At 41.0% G+C, this 18944-nt stretch overlaps 2 protein-coding genes across 2 annotated transcripts in view; one reads left to right on the top strand and one right to left on the bottom strand.

Moving 5' to 3' along the window:
- USH1G (USH1 protein network component sans) overlaps positions 1-18944 on the top strand; it is a 784266-nt gene that overhangs the window by 328954 nt on the left and 436368 nt on the right. The window lies entirely within an intron of this gene.
- The window catches only part of LOC134614833 (proton channel OTOP2-like), a 63191-nt gene that overhangs the window by 43333 nt on the left and 914 nt on the right, over positions 1-18944 (bottom strand). The window contains exons 2-3 of the mRNA XM_063459050.1: positions 18049-18185; positions 10003-10061 (exon numbers count right to left, since the gene is read on the bottom strand). Of these exons, the coding sequence (XP_063315120.1) occupies positions 10003-10061; positions 18049-18185 (196 nt within the window). The remainder of the gene's footprint in view (positions 1-10002; positions 10062-18048; positions 18186-18944) is intronic.

Genomic DNA, 18944 nt, shown 5'->3' on the forward strand with positions numbered 1-18944 from the left:
CTTCAAGGTTCCTTGTCTTGATCATATTGCATTTCTTGGGAGAAATAGAAAATCATATTTAATGTAAGTATTACAGTAAAGGAGGAGAGTATTTTTAAAAGAAGAAAAACTACCACAACAAGAGGACATAGACTTAAATTAGAGTGGACAAAGGTTTAAATGTAACATCAGGAAGTATTACTTTACTGAAAGGGTAGTGGAAGCATAGAATACCCTTCGAGCTGCACTGGTAGATGCTAACACAGTGAGAGAGCTTAAGCATGCGTGGGATAGACATAAGGCTTTCGTAGATATAAGATAGGGCCAGGGACTAATGAAAGTATTTGGAAAAATAAATTACCTAATGGAGCACTTTAAGCACTCACAGACATGAGAGCACTGTAATACATTATTTTTTGTGATAACATTACACACAAGAAACTTACGTTCAGATAATTCCACACAGTCACACTAAACCAACCTCACAATCTCAGTCACCAACTTCCCTCTCTATCATACTCAGCTACACACACACTCACTGACATATTCACACAAACACACACAGAGACTGACCCATAAAGACACACATTCACTGACACACCCTGACCCATACAGATACTTATTGGCACATACAGACTGACCCTCATATACAAACAAGCTCACTGAAACACACAAACAAACAATGATCTAATGAGACACATGCTGAACTAGATACTGACCCATACATAAAACACACACTGACCCACATGCACACACACAAAAACCCTGATCCACACATTGACCCATGCGCACACAGTCAATGACACACGCTTACTGACCCATACAGCATGCACATTCACCAGCAGCTGCCTCGATGTCTCACTGGCCAGGATTGCAACTGAGTTTTTTTTTTTTTTTTATTCTTTATTTAGACTTTAGCAGTAGATAATGCAGTGTACAATGACAGTAAAATGGTTATCGACATTGGTGTCATTACGATCCATATTTGTAAAAGAGGGTTAAGTGGTTACAGTGCAGTTACACAGAATACAGGATGAGAAGACATACACTGCATCGAGTTAAATACATGCACGTTCGTTTTATTGCATCCAACCATTTATGTAGTTGTTACGAGTGTATATCATTAGACCGGTCTGCTTAGTGCGTAGTGGATATCTTAGGCACCAGATGGTTGTCTACTATCTATAAGGGATCATGTATCATCTCTATGTTATGCACTCCTCAATCATTTTTCCATTCTGGGGATATTCCCATCAGGAAATTATAAGAGAGAGGGAATCAGAAGAAAAGGGGTTCACCGACAGAGAGGTACCGGGTGGCACCCAGACACCTCCAAAACCGGGGTCTATCAGACCTATGTTAGTAGTTTAGTCTAAGTTGATTCAAGGAAGGACTCCCATGGGCGACTGAGTCCAATGTTTCACTTTTCTCATCCCTCGTATAATCTCTCACCAACCTGCATTCCTTAATCACCTTCCCAAGTCAAACCTGATGATCTTGTGCAGTGAACAGCTGAGCCTTTATCGGCATAATCCTGTCTTTGTTCCTGCACAGACCTGCTGAGAGTTTAAAAGTAGATGGAGCTTTTAAAGGCTTCAAACCTGAACCCTTCAAACACTGGTACTTACACAACTACACACAATATCAGGCTGTTCTGCACAAAGCACTATTGCAAACACTATACAACTTATTTCACAATCATTGGGTCAGTTTCTATATTGGCATTTATGTATGCAATTACACTCAGCCAGTTCTTACACACAATCACATTCAGCCTGCCTCACATTCTATTCAAGTGATGAAAGCCCTGAGGGGGGCCACTCATTCCTAGTTATACTGCTGAGCCCAAGTTTTCGATAAGGGCTCTATACAGATGTTTTCCATTTCCAGTGATTTTTATCATACGATACCTGGAGGACAGTATCAATATTCACTTTTTATACGATTTAATATGTTCAAATTCGTATTTACTTGTTTCATCTGTTTTTCATTTTGCTAATATTCTTAGTTTGATAACTGCATTAGCAAGAGCTGGTACATGGTATGATTTTCGTCTGTTAAATGTGTCTTTGATATATTTTATCTGCATTTATAGGATTGCACTACCTAATAAAAATAAAATTATAAAAAAATTAATTAAATGTAGCATATGCACATGGCTAAACCATACAAAGCAGATTAATACATTTTGGAAAGGTCATTAACGTGGCTCTGTCATGTATTTGTTTTAGCTTAGCAAATCTCGTCACTAAAACTAATGACCTATTGAAATTACGAAAAAAATAAAAAAGATACTGAACTTGAATGCTATCTCTGGCTAGGTTCAACCTGGTTAATCTCTTATAAATTAAATGTTAGATCAGAAAGATCATTGACCTGAATCTAACAGGACAGGAACAGATGTAGATTGTTTGTTATATGGGATTTGAATTATGTTCATTAATTTAATACTCTGTTTAGAAAAGACTTATCTCCGATACTTTTGCTTTTCTTCCTTCAAAGTTCATGTTTTGTCTTCAAATTTATTTGTTGTTGTTGTTGTTTTCTAATAAATACACAGGGTTTTCAGTATTCTCTTGCACACAGTTTTTATGCTCTCCCTAAATTCAAAGGGTAATCCAGAAGTGGACCCCTTGCTCACGGTGCCTAGAGAGATATCGGCTATACCTCACTGATGATGCCTAACAAGGTTGAAACGATCGTGTGGGGTTGCTGTATCTCTTGAGCAGAGAAACCCAGCCTGCATTTCGGATTTGGGCTGCCCTTTTGGGTGGGATCAGTCTAAAATTCAAATGGCCCTGATTCTTTTGTAATGACACAAGATGACCTAAAACCAGCTTAAGATCTGAGCAGAGACCCACCAAGGGGCAGGCTATTTGAGCTGTTGTTCATTCACAGTATTCTCTTGTACCCTGTTTTATTTCTCTCCATAAATATACAGGATTATTCACTAAAGTGAGAATTCAAAGTGAATATCTAATTTAAGGACAAAATAGCTGAAATGGAAAAATTCTCTAAAATCAGCAATGCCTGCAGTTCAGCTGCTTAGGTTTTAAATTTGAATTAATTTAATATTGGGATGTAATATGCACAAGTGTCCTAAGGAAACCTTTCTATGATATGTCTAGTAAAATTAGTTAATATTCATTTGCCAGTGGCCTTTGGACCCAGCCCTCTATGAGCAACACAGGACAGTACAGAATGTTACTAAACTACTGGAAAAGATCCATGGAGAACTTAGAGAATAGAGATAGTGACAAGGACAAAAGCTAATTTTAGAAATAAAAAGGGATGGAAATAATAACAAAGCATTTAACAAGGGACGGTACATTCAGATTACTCTGGTTTTCAAGTACGTCCTAGGGATGGTTTTCAAGTACGTCCTAGGGATGTTACTATTACCCAATTTAGTGGAACCCATTTTATCTACCTTGGAGGGGCTGAGTCAGCCCTGCCGGGATTCAAACCTGTGACCCAAGGATTGAACAGATTCTACTGATGATGCATCTAGTGAGCTACCTCACCAGCCTGGAATCAGAGGCGGCTCTCTAATTAGGCGGTTTAGGCGGCCGCCTAAGGCCTCACGCTGTGTGGGGCCTCGCGGCCGCCTAAACCGCCGTAGGGCAGACTGACATGTCGGGTCCTTAAGGACCCGACACAGGAGGGGGCCCGGCGGCTTCCCCTGTATGCCGCCGGGTGCGAGGCCCCTCCTGTCAGTCTGACCGGGAGAGCCAGCCTTCAGTCTGCAGCTCTGCCGGGTGTGAGCTGCAGACTGAAGTGTCTCGCGATCTCTAGCTAATCAGAGCGTTGCCGCGGGTTACCACGGCAACGCTCTGACTGAAGATCGCGAGACCTTCACCATGTGCAGATCGCAGAGCCCACTGGACCACCAGGGAGTCTGCCACCACTGGACTACCAGGGAAAAAGGTACCTGCCACCCCACCCTGTCACCCCCTCTGCCACCCCCTCACCCTGTCACCCCACCTGTCACCCCCCTCACCCAGTCACCCCATCTGCCACCCCACCTGTCACCCCCTCACCCAGTCACCCCATCTCTCACCCTGCCACCCCATCTGCCACCCCCTCACCCAGTCACCCCATCTGTCACCATGCCACCCCACCTGTCACCCTATCTGTCACCCGCCTCACCCTGTCACCCCATCTGCCACCCCCTCACCCTGCCACCCCACCTGTCACCCCCTCTCCCTGCCACCCCACCTGTCACCCCCTCTCCCTGCCACCCCACCTGTCACCCCATCTGCCACCCCTCACCCTGTCACCACATCTGCCACCCCCTCACCCAGTCACCCCATCTGTCACCCTGCCACCCCATCTGTCACCCTGCCACCCCATATGTCACCCTGTCACCCCATCTGCCACCCCCCTCACCCTGTCACCCCACCCTGCCACCCGCTCACCCAGTCACCCCATCTGTCACCATGCCACCCCACCTGTCACCCCATCTGCCACCCCACCTGTCACCCCCCTCACCCTGTCACCCCATTTGCCACCCTGTCACCCCCTCACCCAGTCACCCCATCTGTCACCCTGCCACCCCATCTGTCACCCCCTCACCCCGTCACCCCATCTGCCACCCCCTCACCCAGTAACCCCATCTGTAACCCGGCCACCCCACCTGTCACCCCACCTATCACCCCCTCACCCTGTCACCCCATCTGCCACCCCCTCACCCTGTCGCCCCATCTGCCACATCCCTCACCCAGTCACCCCATCTGTCACCCAGACACCCCACCTGTCACCCCTCCTCACTCAGCCACCCCACTTGTCACTCTCCCCACCCAGCCACTCCACCTGTCACCCTTCTAAACCAGTCACACCCCCTCACTTTGTCACCCCCTCACCCTGCCACCCCACCTGTTACCCCCTCACTTTGTCACCCTGCCACCCCCATCACCCCCTCTCACCATGCCAACCCCCTGTCACCTCCTCTCACCATGTCACCCCCTCTTACTTTGTCACCCACCCTGTGACCCCCCACTGTCACCCCCTTATGCTGTCCCCTCACCCTACCACCCCACCTGTCACCCCCCTCACCCTGTCACACCACTCACCCTGCAACCACCCCACCTGTCACCCCATCTGCCACCCCCTCACCCAGTCACCCCATCTGTAACCCTGTCACCCCCCTCAATCAGCCACCCCACCTATCACCACCTCACCCTGTCACCCCATCTGCCACCCTGCCACCCCCTCACCCTGTTGCCCGATCTGCCCCCCCTCACCCAGCCACCCCACCTGTCACCCCCCCTCACTCAGCCACCCCACCTGTCACCCCCCTCACTCAGCCACCCCACCTGTCACTCTCCCCACCCAGCCACCCCACCTGTCACCCTCCTAAACCAATCACACCACCTCACACTTTCACCTCCCTCCCCCTGCCACCCACCTGTCACCCCCTCACTTTGTCACCCCCTCACCCTGCCACCCCCCTGTCACCCCCTCTCACCATGCCAACCCACTGTCACCTCCTCTCACCATGTCACCCCCTCTTACTCTGTCACCCACCCTGTGACCCCCCCCACTGTCACCCCCTCTTACTCTGTCACCCACCCTGTGACCCCCCCACTGTCACCCCCCTTACGCTGTCACTCACCCTGTCACCCCCCCTCACCCTACCACCCCACCTGTCACCCCCCTCACCCTGTCACACCCCTCACCCTGCAACCACCCCACCTGTCACCCCCTCACCCTGCCACCCCACATATCACCCAGCAAACCCATCTGTCACCCCACCTGTCACCCCCTCTCACCCTGCCACCCCACCTGTCACCTTCCTCACCCATTCTCACCATGCCACCCCACCTGTCACCCCCTCACCCTGCCACCCCACATATCACCCAGCAAACCCATCTGTCACCCCACCTGTCACCCCCTCTCACCCTGCCACCCCACCTGTCACCTTCCTCACCCATTCTCACCATGCCACCCCACCTGTCACCTCCCTCTCATCCCCTCTCACCATGTCACTCCACCTCAAATTGTCACTCCACCTCACATTGTCACTCCACCTCAAATTGTCACCCCACCTCAAATTGTCACCCCACACCAAATTGTCACCCCACACCAAATTATCACCCCACACCAAATTGTCACCCCACACCAAATTGTCACCCCACACCAAATTGTCACCCCACACCACACTCTGTCAGCCCCCCACCACACTCTGTCAGCCCCCCACCACACTCTGTCAGCCCCCCACCACACTCTGTCAGCCCCCACCACACTCTGTCAGCCCCCCACCACACTCTGTCAGCCCCCCACCACACTCTGTCAGCCCCCCACCACACTCTGTCAGCCCCCCACCACACTCTGTCAGCCCCCCTCTTACTCGGTTACCCACCTTCACTATGTCACACCCCCTCTTACTCGGTTACCCACCTTCACTATGTCACACCCCCTCTTACTCGGTTACCCACCTTCACTATGTCACACCCCCTCTCACGCTGTCACACCCCTTTACTAATGTAACCCTCATACTCTGTCACCATCCCTCACAGTATGTCATTTCCCACACACACTCTGTCACCACTCTCTAGGCACACTGATACCCCTCCATACACACGGTCTCTCCCTCCGCACACACGGGCACCACTCTCCGCACTCGGGCACCTCCCTTCATTCTCACTGTCAACCCTCAACACTCTGGCACCCACCTCCATACACTTTGGCTCCTGCTCTTTTCCACTCACCCTGCCACAGTTACCCCTTTACTCACCCTGTCACCCCCTGAAGGCAATAATTATACACTGTCATAAAATAGCTCCGCCATAAACTCAGTGCCAAAGGCCACAGGCAGTACACAAACATACACATGCTCAGAGAAACATACATACATATACAAGGATACTCACTGACAGACACACATTCTCAGGCACACAGAGGTAGACGATGCAACAATGTATACATAGACTAGCTCTCTATATCCAGTCTTCAATATATCTACAGCTTCTTATACACACAAATCAACTGCTATTTTTTCAATAATGGTGTTAGTGGGGGCCTCATGTATGAGTCTCGCCTAAGGCCTCGCCAAGTCTATAGCCGCCACTGCCTGGAATAATAGAGGCTAATTGTGAGAGCACAGAGCACACCCACTTGTTGCTGGATTATTCTAATGCCATATAATTATGCTTGTGGATATAAAATGGATTCAAACCTGTGACCCAAGGATTGAACCGATTCTACTGATGATGCATCTAGTGAGCTACCTCACCAGCCTGGAATAATAGAGGCTAATTGTGAGAGCACAGAGCACACCCACTTGTTGCTGGATTATTCTAATGCCATATAATTATGCTTGTGGATATAAAATGTGCTCTTTAAAGCAACACTAGAGCGCTAAGAACACAAACCTGTATTCCTAAAATGTTAGTGTCCCTGTACTTAATTTTGTAGGTCTTCCCCCCCAGTGGTCGATTAATGGGTTAAAACACCTTTTTTAGACTTATCTCTTGCCAGTGCTTGGTCTCTCTCATGTACTCCTCCCTGCACATGCTCACAAGCACTGCAGGCATATTAACGCTTACCCAAATCAAAGCATTGAATTAATGCTTCCCTATGTGAAATTTGAAGAACTTTGGCATCCTCATGCAAGGCATGATGACGTCCAACATCGTTTCCCCGAGTAAAATTCAGTTAGGGACTCAAAAGTGCCTCTAGTGAATGTCTGAAAGAATCCTTTTCTTTGTCATAGGCAAACTCTCTTTTCTTTAAGACTCATTTGTTTGTACAGTCATATCAATGAAATGATTACCAGAGAGCTGTTTGTACACTGGTTGTAAACTCAACTTAGACTTCCAAACACTAATCACATGTAACAATGTGGATCTGTTAATATAGGAAGCAATGCATTTCACATTGAAAGTTACTGGGATTAACCTAGCATTAGTACATGCCATTTTCATCAAGTCTTAGTGTGATTTATAGGTCAAGTGAAAGTTACCACCCCTGGCTATGTGTCTTGCCCTAGCTACAAAATGCCCAAGTTGAGGTTTTTACTTTCAGAACCAGAGATGCTTTCATAGTTTGCTTATATCTGTAACCCGTGGCTATAAAATATGGTATATCATTTATGAAGACGTCAGCTTCTGCCAATGTAAAGTGAAGTTCAAGCATGTTTACATATTTTATGAAACTCACATATTTTGATCTTTTCATATTTTATTTTTTTCAGTCTTTTTTTTCGTCCATTCTTTAATTGTTATCTATGCATTGTTTAGTCAGTGACCACGATTTACTGTTTGTATTCTTAACTTTTAATGTATTCTCACTAGCTAAAAAAACACCAAGAAGACAATTAAAATGTGATTTTGTTTTAAATGTATCATTTACCTTCTGTTTTCCACTCTCATATCTTTCATATCTTTATTTCTATTCATTCTTTATTTCAATAAAAATAATTTCAACAAAGCTTCATAACTTTTATAAATAATGAGATGTTTGTTTTTTTTTTCTACCAGAACTCTAATTAACTGAAAGCAAAAACTAAGCCAGTTGAAGTTGTTACATTAAAACTACTAGCTTGGAAAAACCCTTGACATTTCACTCAACCTCCTTTCTTTGTGAGACACACTTTCTGACCTAATGGACTCCTAATAAAATATTAAATAAATAATAACAAAGAATTTAACCTGGGAAGTTACATTATAATTGTTTTGGTTTCCAACATCCAGGGGATGTTACTATTGCCCAATGTATTGGTACTCATTTAATCTACCTCAGAAAGATGAAGGGCTGAGTCAAAACTGCTGGGATTTGAACCCATGACCCACAAGGGTCAAACAGATTCTACTAATGATGCATTAGGTCACTGAGCTCTCTCACTGGCCAAAGTCTTAATTAGTCATTGATTCAATGCTTTCCTATGGGGCAGTCCTGATGCAATGACTCATGTGCCTATGTCTTTGCAGCACCTCCAGTAAATTTGTTAGGTGTCGGGGTATATGTGAGCAAACCTTTGGGGAGTGAGGTACCACCTCATCCACAATTTCTATGCCGCCTCTACGTGGTCTAGGCAGTGCATGGCCCTCTTGACCTGGGTCATTGCTGCAAGCCAATGTTGCAGTGCAGCTCTTTTACCCATTGCCCCATGTAGCCCAGTTTGGCAGGTCTGTCCACTTTGAGTAATCGTCGGTAGCACAGGGAGAGTGGTTTTGAGTCGGAAGACCCAAGCATAGTGTGTCAAATGCACATAATCTGGAGGTACCGCCTCCTAGCAAGCCTGACCGTTCAAGGATTTGTTTTACATGTAAATATGTGAACAGCTCTCTGCCAGGCAGCTGGTAAGCTGGTTGCAATTTAGGGAACTGTTTTATACCTCCGTCATCTAGCAATTCTATCACTTTCGTAATACCGCTCTGTGTCTACTGGTCCAGTGCTAAGTCACTCGTCTGGTATGTTAAGCTATGTAAGGAGGCATACATGATCATGGGTTTGGTCACCATTTCAACCAGGTGCGAAGGGATATTTTAGTTGCTGTAAGCTGGTGTGATTGTTGGGGTTGGGAGTGGGTGGAAACCCACACCAGTTGATGATTCAAGTCTGTGCCATAGAGGGATTTGTGGAGAAGTCATAAGTCTAGCTGTCTGCACCAGAATAATGGCTAAGTAATATTTGGTGATATTTGGTGCTTCCACTCCCCCACCTCCCATACTCAAGCTGATGCTTGCACCAAGAGAGACCCTAGGTGGTTTCCTCTTTCATATGTGAGCATTCAACATACATTGAAACTGCATTAAGATGGTTACGGGGATGTCGATTGGCAAGACCCTGAAAAGAAAGAGAATCTCCGGAACTACGATCATTTTCGCGGCACTTATGCACCCCAACCAAGAAGAGTTTTTCCTCCCCCAGCTCTCTAACAATTTTTTAACTGCTATATTTCCCTGAAAATTAACATAATCCCTACTTAAATTAGACACATTACTCAATTATTCCATGCGGAACACATCCTGCATTCTGGAGTGATTTTGTGAGATTTGTGTGAAAGTGACATATATTTACCTTGTAGCATTTATGTAGATCTGGACACAATGTTTAGAGGACATCCATAAGAAATATGTCTGTAAATAAAAAGGCAATAACAGTTTATTCATGCAATTTTAAATTGTGGAAAAATAACCAGGAAATTGCCTGTTTTAAACCAAAATATACAAATATTTACAATTATTTAAAATTATTTGAAACCAAAAAGTACTAGGTGAACTTAAAATTATGATCCTTCACAATATATTCAAACACTGGAAAAAGACTAATAAGTTCAACGTACGTTCCAAGTTCTGGGGATAAATGCCTCATGGATGGTTAATACCCATTCCCACCAACAATTTTTTCTCCTGGACAATTTATCAGCCATTGACTTTGCTCTTTCAGAAACTATAGTTCTACGAACGATTTTAAGAAAGAGGCAGACCTCTTGCGAGAATTCTTCTTGCAAAAGGGATATCCAAAAAACTTCTGAAAAAGGCAAATAGGTGGGCACAGGAAAGGACAGAATGGACTGCCTAACTTTGAAATGACTAGATGGAGAAGAAGAAAACCATATAAGATGCATAGGAACCAAGGCAGAGGCTTGAATCATGTCCAGTACTTAATATAAATTTTGACCAATATTGCTGGATTACCCAAGTCTCAATGAAGTCATTACGTAAGTCTGCTTGATTATAGAGAGAAGATGTCTAGTCTATCTGATATGCTGATACACAGCCACTTGACACTGCCACCAACACCCTTGTGTCAACCAATTACAAGAAATGTTTAGATGTGGCAAATGCAAGGCATTGTTGTTTTATGTTTCCCTTAAAGACATTATCGAGTACTACGGTCAAACCTGCCACATGACTGCTTTTGTTAATTGTGCCACCATTTACTTGGTATATTTTTTATTAAACGCTAGTGTAGAACACAATATATTGGTGAAACATATCACCAACTAAGATGCTGATTCTTGGTTATTAAAAAAATAGCAAACTGAATCCAGAGAAAGGTAATGATAATATTACCCTTGCCAAACATGAATCACACTATCTCTTCAAAAGCCAAATCCCTAATGGTCTTAATGAAGTGTGTAACTTAAAAATAAAAATGTATTAACACTGTTCTGGTAACAATAAAAATGTAAGGTTGGTCTTGCCAGTTTTGAGGACTTGTTCTTATTTTCATTCTCCTAACATCTGTTTCTTTTATTATCTTTTAAGATAACCACAGGACATTTTCATTATCCTTATGTTCCACATTTTTGCATAAATTGTTACTTCCCTCATTAAACTCGATTAAATGCCACTCACCAACGGGGCAGATATCCTTTATAAGTCTCTTATTACACAATAGGGATAAGGAACATTGTATAAGTAAATCAAATGCATTGGTCCCCAAACGCCACTGAATATATTATGTATTTACCAATATGGATCGCAGGGTGCAACCAGGCCTGAGGTTGGCCAAAGTTCAGGCACTCAAGTTCAATCCAGTGGGCAGATTTATTGGAGCAAAATCGAAACAAAGTTACTGCCCACAACAGGACCTTGACACCTGTTGTGGACGAAAACGTTGTTTCGATTTTGCTCCAATAAATCTGCCCACTGGATTGAACTTGAGTGCCTGGACCATCATTACTTTTTTGCACATCACTGAATATATTATGGTCCACTCAATGATTTCTGTGGAATCTAATTATTAAAGCTGAATAATGATTAATAGAATTGTTATAGTGGTAGTAGCTAGAATACTATATGTAACGTCATACATAGTGTATTTTAATATTAATATAGGCACATATATTAGTATTAAAATACACTTAGAATGACGTTACATATATATAATATGTATATATATTTTATATATAATAGATATATACACATATATTATATTCATATACGTATAATTACAATAATAAATAAAATAATACAATTAATAAATAAAATATTGAAACAAAATTTAAAATAAATTTTATATATTCATATGTAATTTCATTCTAACTGTATTTTGTTATTAATATATATATATTTATCTGGCGATAAAAATATTACCATCAGACCAGCCGATAAAGGCGGAGCGATTGTTCTACAGAATTATGAATCTTATCGCATAGAAATTCTCAGACAACTATCTGACACTATCACGTATAAGAAAATTGCATTTGACCCCACAAAGACCATAACACAGAAACTACAAGTATTGGTTAACAGGGGCGTTACGGCCGGCTGGCTTGATGATCAAACCGCCAATTATCTAATTGATCTACATCCCAAAATCCCTTTACTGTACACCTTACTCAAGGTACATAAAGACCCTTTGAACCCCCCCGGGCGTCCCATCGTTTCCGCCAAACGAGGAATATTGGAACCGCTGGCTAAATGCATCGACTATCACTGCAAAATGCCCTCTCTATCGATACCAACGTGTCTCAAGGACACACAGGATCTCCTCACCCATCTCAAACAAGTTACCCTTCCGGATGGCCCCATCACTCTAGCAACTGTAGATGTGAAGAATTTATACACAATCATACCCCATACAGAAGGAAAAGTTGCTATGAGACAGGTTCTCATCCAGTCTGACCAATACATGGGACCTCCTATCGAGTTTCTCCTTGAATGCCTTGAGTTCACTTTGAGCAACAATTATTTCCGTTTTGAGAAGTTCTTTTATGTTCAACAAACTGGGACGGCGATGGGATCGGCCATAGCCCCGAACTATGCAAATAGTTACATGTACTCATATGAACAGAAGTACATTCTATCAAAATATCAGTCTATATGTGGATGACATTTTCATGCTGTGGTCTGGTCTTCCCTCATCCTTCGAGACCATGATCCAAATACGAGTAAATACGGGAGTAAATACGATTAACTCCCCGGTACGTTTGAGCCACTGCTGCGACATCGAGAAGATCCAATTTTTAGATGTAGAAATCTATTGGTCCCACAAGTCCATTGGATATACTTTATTTTAAAAAGCTCGGACCGCAACACTGTCCTTCATGCCACAAGTTTCCATCCTGGTGCACTTAAGAGATCACTCCCAACTTCACAGTTCCTCAGAGTCCTGCCCAATATGGGACGCATAAAACCCACACCAAATTAGGTTGCTTTAAATGCACCAATTGTGTCACTTGTGGCCATATGCTCACAGGTTCCTCGTTCGCCCATCCACACTCAGGGAAGCGTTATCTCATTAAACACCATATCACTTGCCTTACCAACCACGTAGTTTATTTAATATCTTGTCCGTGTGGACTATACTACGTGGGGAAAACCGACCTTACACTACGGGACAGAATGTGAGGCCATCGATCAGGAATCATGACGGCTTTCAGGGATGCATAAAAATAAAATAAACCCCTCTCTTAAAATGACTTGGAACTGACCTTATTTATACACTCAAATAGAGTAAAAAATACATTTATTGATAAAATGCAGACAAATATATCACAGAAAAGAAACAATAACTTTTGCGGATGAAAAATATGTCTATGAAAAAATAGCTAAAAAAACAGCCACATAAAAAATGATAATATTAAAGTCCAGACCTTATTTGAATGCTCGGCGTCCCGAGTTAGCAAAGATGAATACTGCTGAAAAAAATATCAAATAACGGTCCTCTTTATAATCCAGATGCTGGCTGATATCCGACCTCTCCAAACGCGTTTCTCCGCTTCGGCGGCTTTTTCAATGGACCATTGAAAAAGCCGCCGAAGCGGAGAAACGCGTTTGGAGAGGTCGGATATCAGCCAGCATCTGGATTATAAAGAGGACCGTTATTTGATATTTTTTTCAGCAGTATTCATCTTTGCTAACTCGGGACGCCGAGCATTCAAATAAGGTCTGGACTTTAATATTATCATTTTTTATGTGGCTGTTTTTTTAGCTATTTTTTCATAGACATATTTTTCATCCGCAAAAGTTATTGTTTCTTTTCTGTGATATATTTGTCTGCATTTTATCAATAAATGTATTTTTTACTCTATTTGAGTGTATAAATAAGGTCAGTTCCAAGTCATTTTAAGAGAGGGGTTTATTTTATTTTTATGCATCTGCCGTTTATTATATAGGTTGTTAGGTCTCCTATCTATTTACCCCAATCTCTTTTATCTATATTGAATCAGCGCTCCACTAAAATTATTTTTTACATGGCTTTCAGGGATGGCAAGACAGACAAACCGGTGGCCAAACACTTCTTGGAGGTGAACCACCGCCTGCCCACTCTTAAATTTATAGCCATTGATCACATCCCCCCTCTCTCCAGAGGGGGTGACCAATCTAGGATCCTGCTCCAACGTGAGGCATATTGGATCAAGACACTGGACACTCTACACCCCAGGGGCCTTAACGAATACGTTTCCCTCCATGCTTTTTTGGACACCCGTTAAAAATTTTTTTCAACCCACCTGTACTAATGTTTACCAAAGCCTGGACCCGTCTATTGCCTCTGCCTTTTATCACCATGTTTTGTTTGGCCCATTTGATTCATCCGTTCAATTATCTGCTTGGGCTCTGCATCGTTGTGATATTTACCACGTTTGGCGTTGGTGTACGCCATCTATACACCACTGATGGACATTATACTGTATACTCATATATAGACTTTTTTGGCACTATGTTGCATATATCTAGCCATTGACAGTTTAAACAAACAATGTCTACCTTGCTTCCTGTATTTTAGTAGGGTGGGCAGTACTTTTGTTATAGAGTCTGTAATCCACAGTCTCTACATACCTTGGCCTTTGTATTTTTGTTTTTTTATCTTCTACTTTACGCTTGGGTCCTTGGGTTTGTTGTTAAAACTTACTTTACTTTTCACGATTTCATTTTTATGTCTATCTCTATCTCTATCTTTATCTTTATCTTTATTTTTACATTTATTTTTATCTTTATTTTTATCTTTATCTTTATCTTTATTTATTTGTATATTTATTTTTATATTTATTTTTATTTTTATTTATTTATTTATTTTATTTTATTTTATTTTATATTTATACTTTTTATTTTCATTCTTGTATTTATTTCCATTTTCATTTTCATTATTTATTTTTTATATTGATTTTTATTTGTATTTTTATTTTTATTTCTACTTTTATGTTTATATTTATTTGTATTTTTATTTATTTTTATTTGTATATTTATTTTTATTATTATTATTATTATTATTATTATTATTATTATTTTTATGTTTATTTTCATATTTATTTTTATTTTTATTTTATTATTTTCTTATGGTTATTTTTATTTTTATTTATTTATTTTTATTTATTTTTATTTTTATTCTTATTTTTATTTTTTATTTTATTTTTATTTTTATATTTATTTTTATATTTAATTTTATCTTTACTTATGTATTTTATTCCTATTTTTTTCATTTCTATCCACTATACATTCAGTCACGTATGTATTTTCATCTTCACACATCTCTACTTTTGTGATAGTTTTCCAGTGCATTACCATGCGCATTTGCAGTGTTCTCCATTACCACTTTTCTGCTTTATTTTTCATCCCCCGGTGATTAGGCTCGCTTTGATTTCTCTTTACTTGTATGTACAGCATTATTTATTATTCTACATATGTCTGTTCACTAACATACTTTTCCCTTCTCCTATGTTTTCTCGTCACTTTCTAACTATGATACACCTACTTTGCACTCTGTTCACCACTATCTTTATTCAGGCTCATTGTGGCCAGTAACCCGTTTTTTTCATACATTATGCATTCTTCGAATAGTTTATTAACCCGAGGATTTTCGCTCTATGTAGCAGTACATGCCCACATCAGTATTAAATTCCATCAGTAGTTCTATTTAACATACATATTCCTTTAACACACGTTATTCCACACATATCACGTAAGTCCGTTCACAACTAGTTCCCTTGGTTACCAGACGCAGGTTCACGACCTCTTCCGGTCGCACTATGGTCGACGTCATCACTTACCGACGGGACCTGTACGGCATTTTCTGAAATCACATATTAGCGTTCACACATGGCTTGGGGGTGCACAGCTATTCCAGGGTAAGTGATTACTCCTCAATTACTTAGGGTATAAAATTTCACTGATGCACACTGTTTAATATCTTGATAAAGACCTGAGGGTCGAAACGTCGATTTTTTCACAAACACTGGTCAAATATTAGTTTTTTTGCTTTTTTCACACAAAAAACGCTAACGCTAACTTTGGCCAGTGTTTGTGACTAAGTGGCTACTAAAAAAGACTAAACATACCCCACGTTCAATACCTTGGGTTGTCTACTTTTTCAAATGGTATGCCATTATGGGGGTAATTCTCATTCCTGGTCTTCCACACCGTCTCAAAGGTAACATTACTAATCTAATCTAACTAACAGTATTATGACATTCACAGCTAAAATGTCAGCCGGAAATACAAATTTAAAAAAATCTTATTTTCTCTCATTTTTTAAAATGTTATTCATAATAAATTATGTTCTATATATGAATAGTTAATGATAAATTAAAACCCTGTTTCTACTGAACAAAATGATATATAATAAGTGTGGGTGCACTTAATGTGACAGCGGTGAATTACGGTTGAACAGACATATAGCGCAAATTCCAGTTTTTGTTTACGTTTTGTTTTGATCAGAACGTGCACTATTGACTCCGTCCTGAAGTGGTTAAAGACTTTTTAGAACACTATTGGTAGGTACTCCCAATAACTTAGAGAAAAGGTATAATTGTTTTGTTTAAATCTAAACAAGGAAGTGTCCAAGGTTTAAGAAATAGAGAAGGAAAAGGAGATCAATTAATCAATGTTTAGGCTACAAAATATTTATTAAGTAATTTGTAGATCCTTCTTGATATTGACTTCACCTCAACACTCTAGGAAAGGGAAATGGCCACAGGAAGCCATTATGGTGGAATATTTATAAAAGACAGGTAATAGCTTGAAAACTCATTAAAAGAGTAATGTTTTAGTCTTGGATCTCAGTGGAATAGAGAGGTATCAATTTCAAATAGCTAATTAACCTTGAATAAACCTAGATATAGTTCTATTGATTTGCTGTCCCAAAATCCAATCCAATCTAATCTTCTCTGTTCACAGTCTGCCTGCTGGCTATTATTATTATTATTCACATCTGTGGTTGCAGGCCTTAAATGGCCTGCAGGCCAGATGTTCCCACCCCTGCATTAAAAGAACACAAATGTTTGGAATACAAATGTGTATTCCCAATGCTATAGTGCTCTGTAGCTGTTTAGATAACCTGCCCCACCTTCAGAGCACACGTAAAGGTAGTTTACATTTTTTTTCTCCCAGGCCGCTATGTCCTCTCCACAGCCAGTCCCACCTCCATGGCTATCAAGATTGATGTTCTCAGACAATCTAATGCTTTCCTTTTGGGAGGCTAGTGTGCATGTGCCACAAAACACCACACTGCTCCAATTAGACAGTCTCTATGAGACCATGTGATAAAAATAGCTGAGATTTACTCAGCTCTGTCTGTGGAAGCATCTCTAGTGGCTGTCAGCCAGTAGAGGTAGTTTGGTATTTAAATCCTGCAAGGTAAACATTGCAGTTTCTACAGAAAATTGTGCATACAGATCAGAAAGATGAACAAAAAAAACAACAACAAGATCTATGATAGCACAAACAAGACCACAGGTGTCTGGTGAAGTTTACAGATGGAGGAGGAATAGACTCTACTCTAGAATGTGGCTGTCCTATGACTTGTTGGGCTTGGCTATACAGGTCTGTCTTTTAGAGTGTCCAGTGACAGCAGACTAAGCATGTCTGGGGGATCTGTACCGAGAGAACGTGGATTTTTTTTTTTTTTTTAAATACCCCCATATTTTGACAGGACTAAAAGTGTTTTTTTCTTTATTTCAACATAAACTATGGTGGTGGTGGTGTGCCGCACCTACCTCGGTGGACCAGTCTTTACTGTGCAAAACATTGCTTCCTAAATCCATAACTTATTTTTTTGTTAGCATTCTCCATACGATGTATGGAATCAGTGCTGTAACACTGCTCATAATACAATATCTTTTTTTTATTTTTTCACTAAAGAGATAATAATCACAAACAATATGGAATATAAGCCTACCTGCATAATGACAAATATTGCTTGTAGGACTGGTTGGATAACTTTCACAGGGGGTTCACACCCCAGGTATCCCACAGCATGTATAACTTTAAACGAATCCATAACTAAGGTACCAATACCGAAAATAACTATTCCACCTGAAGGAAGGATACATCATTACTAGATAACGTAAGGAGAAAGCACTTAATGTCTGTTCATAATGAGGTCTAGCACAAGTCCATGGAATATCCAAGACATTTTATACTTCCAAGACAAGGGAAGGAGGGAAGAAAATGGTAGATAAGGAAGAAGGAAATCAAAAAGAGTATATTCTTGAACATGTATAAAAGGTAGACAGACACTGAAAGACAAATAATAAACAAACACATAAGATATGCCAATGATCACATTCACAGTATTCAAGATTGTATCTCATGAGAAAGCTTGCACAAGACAGATAAAATGTACAGGCACATTCAATTTATATTGACTGTATTGTATTTATCTTGTTCTTATTTCATCTGTGGAGTCCTATCACCAAGGTCTTTAATCTGGTCTAGAAAAGTGAGATCATCTGAAGTTTATTATTATTATTTCTTAATGCCTGAAATTTAGATATATTTACCATATTACTATACTACATACACATTTGTTTGAAATTTGAATTATCAGTCTACACTATTTGGGCTGTTTTTTTCTCTATGCATTATATATACATATATTCCATGAAAGGAGACTCGTGGAGAATTTTTGTAATAATAATGTAAAATCCAAGAGTAGTTGTTGTGCTTTAAATTTGTCTTTATCCTATAAGTGCAATAATTACTCAAATGAATTGGAACATTTCCCTACATTTTTTTTTCTTTTGTGTATAAATTGAACTTATTATAATTTGCTTTTATTGCCAGTTTTCACAA

This window comes from Pelobates fuscus, chromosome 6, assembly GCF_036172605.1.
Source record: "Pelobates fuscus isolate aPelFus1 chromosome 6, aPelFus1.pri, whole genome shotgun sequence".
Taxonomy (NCBI): Eukaryota; Metazoa; Chordata; class Amphibia; order Anura; family Pelobatidae; genus Pelobates; species Pelobates fuscus.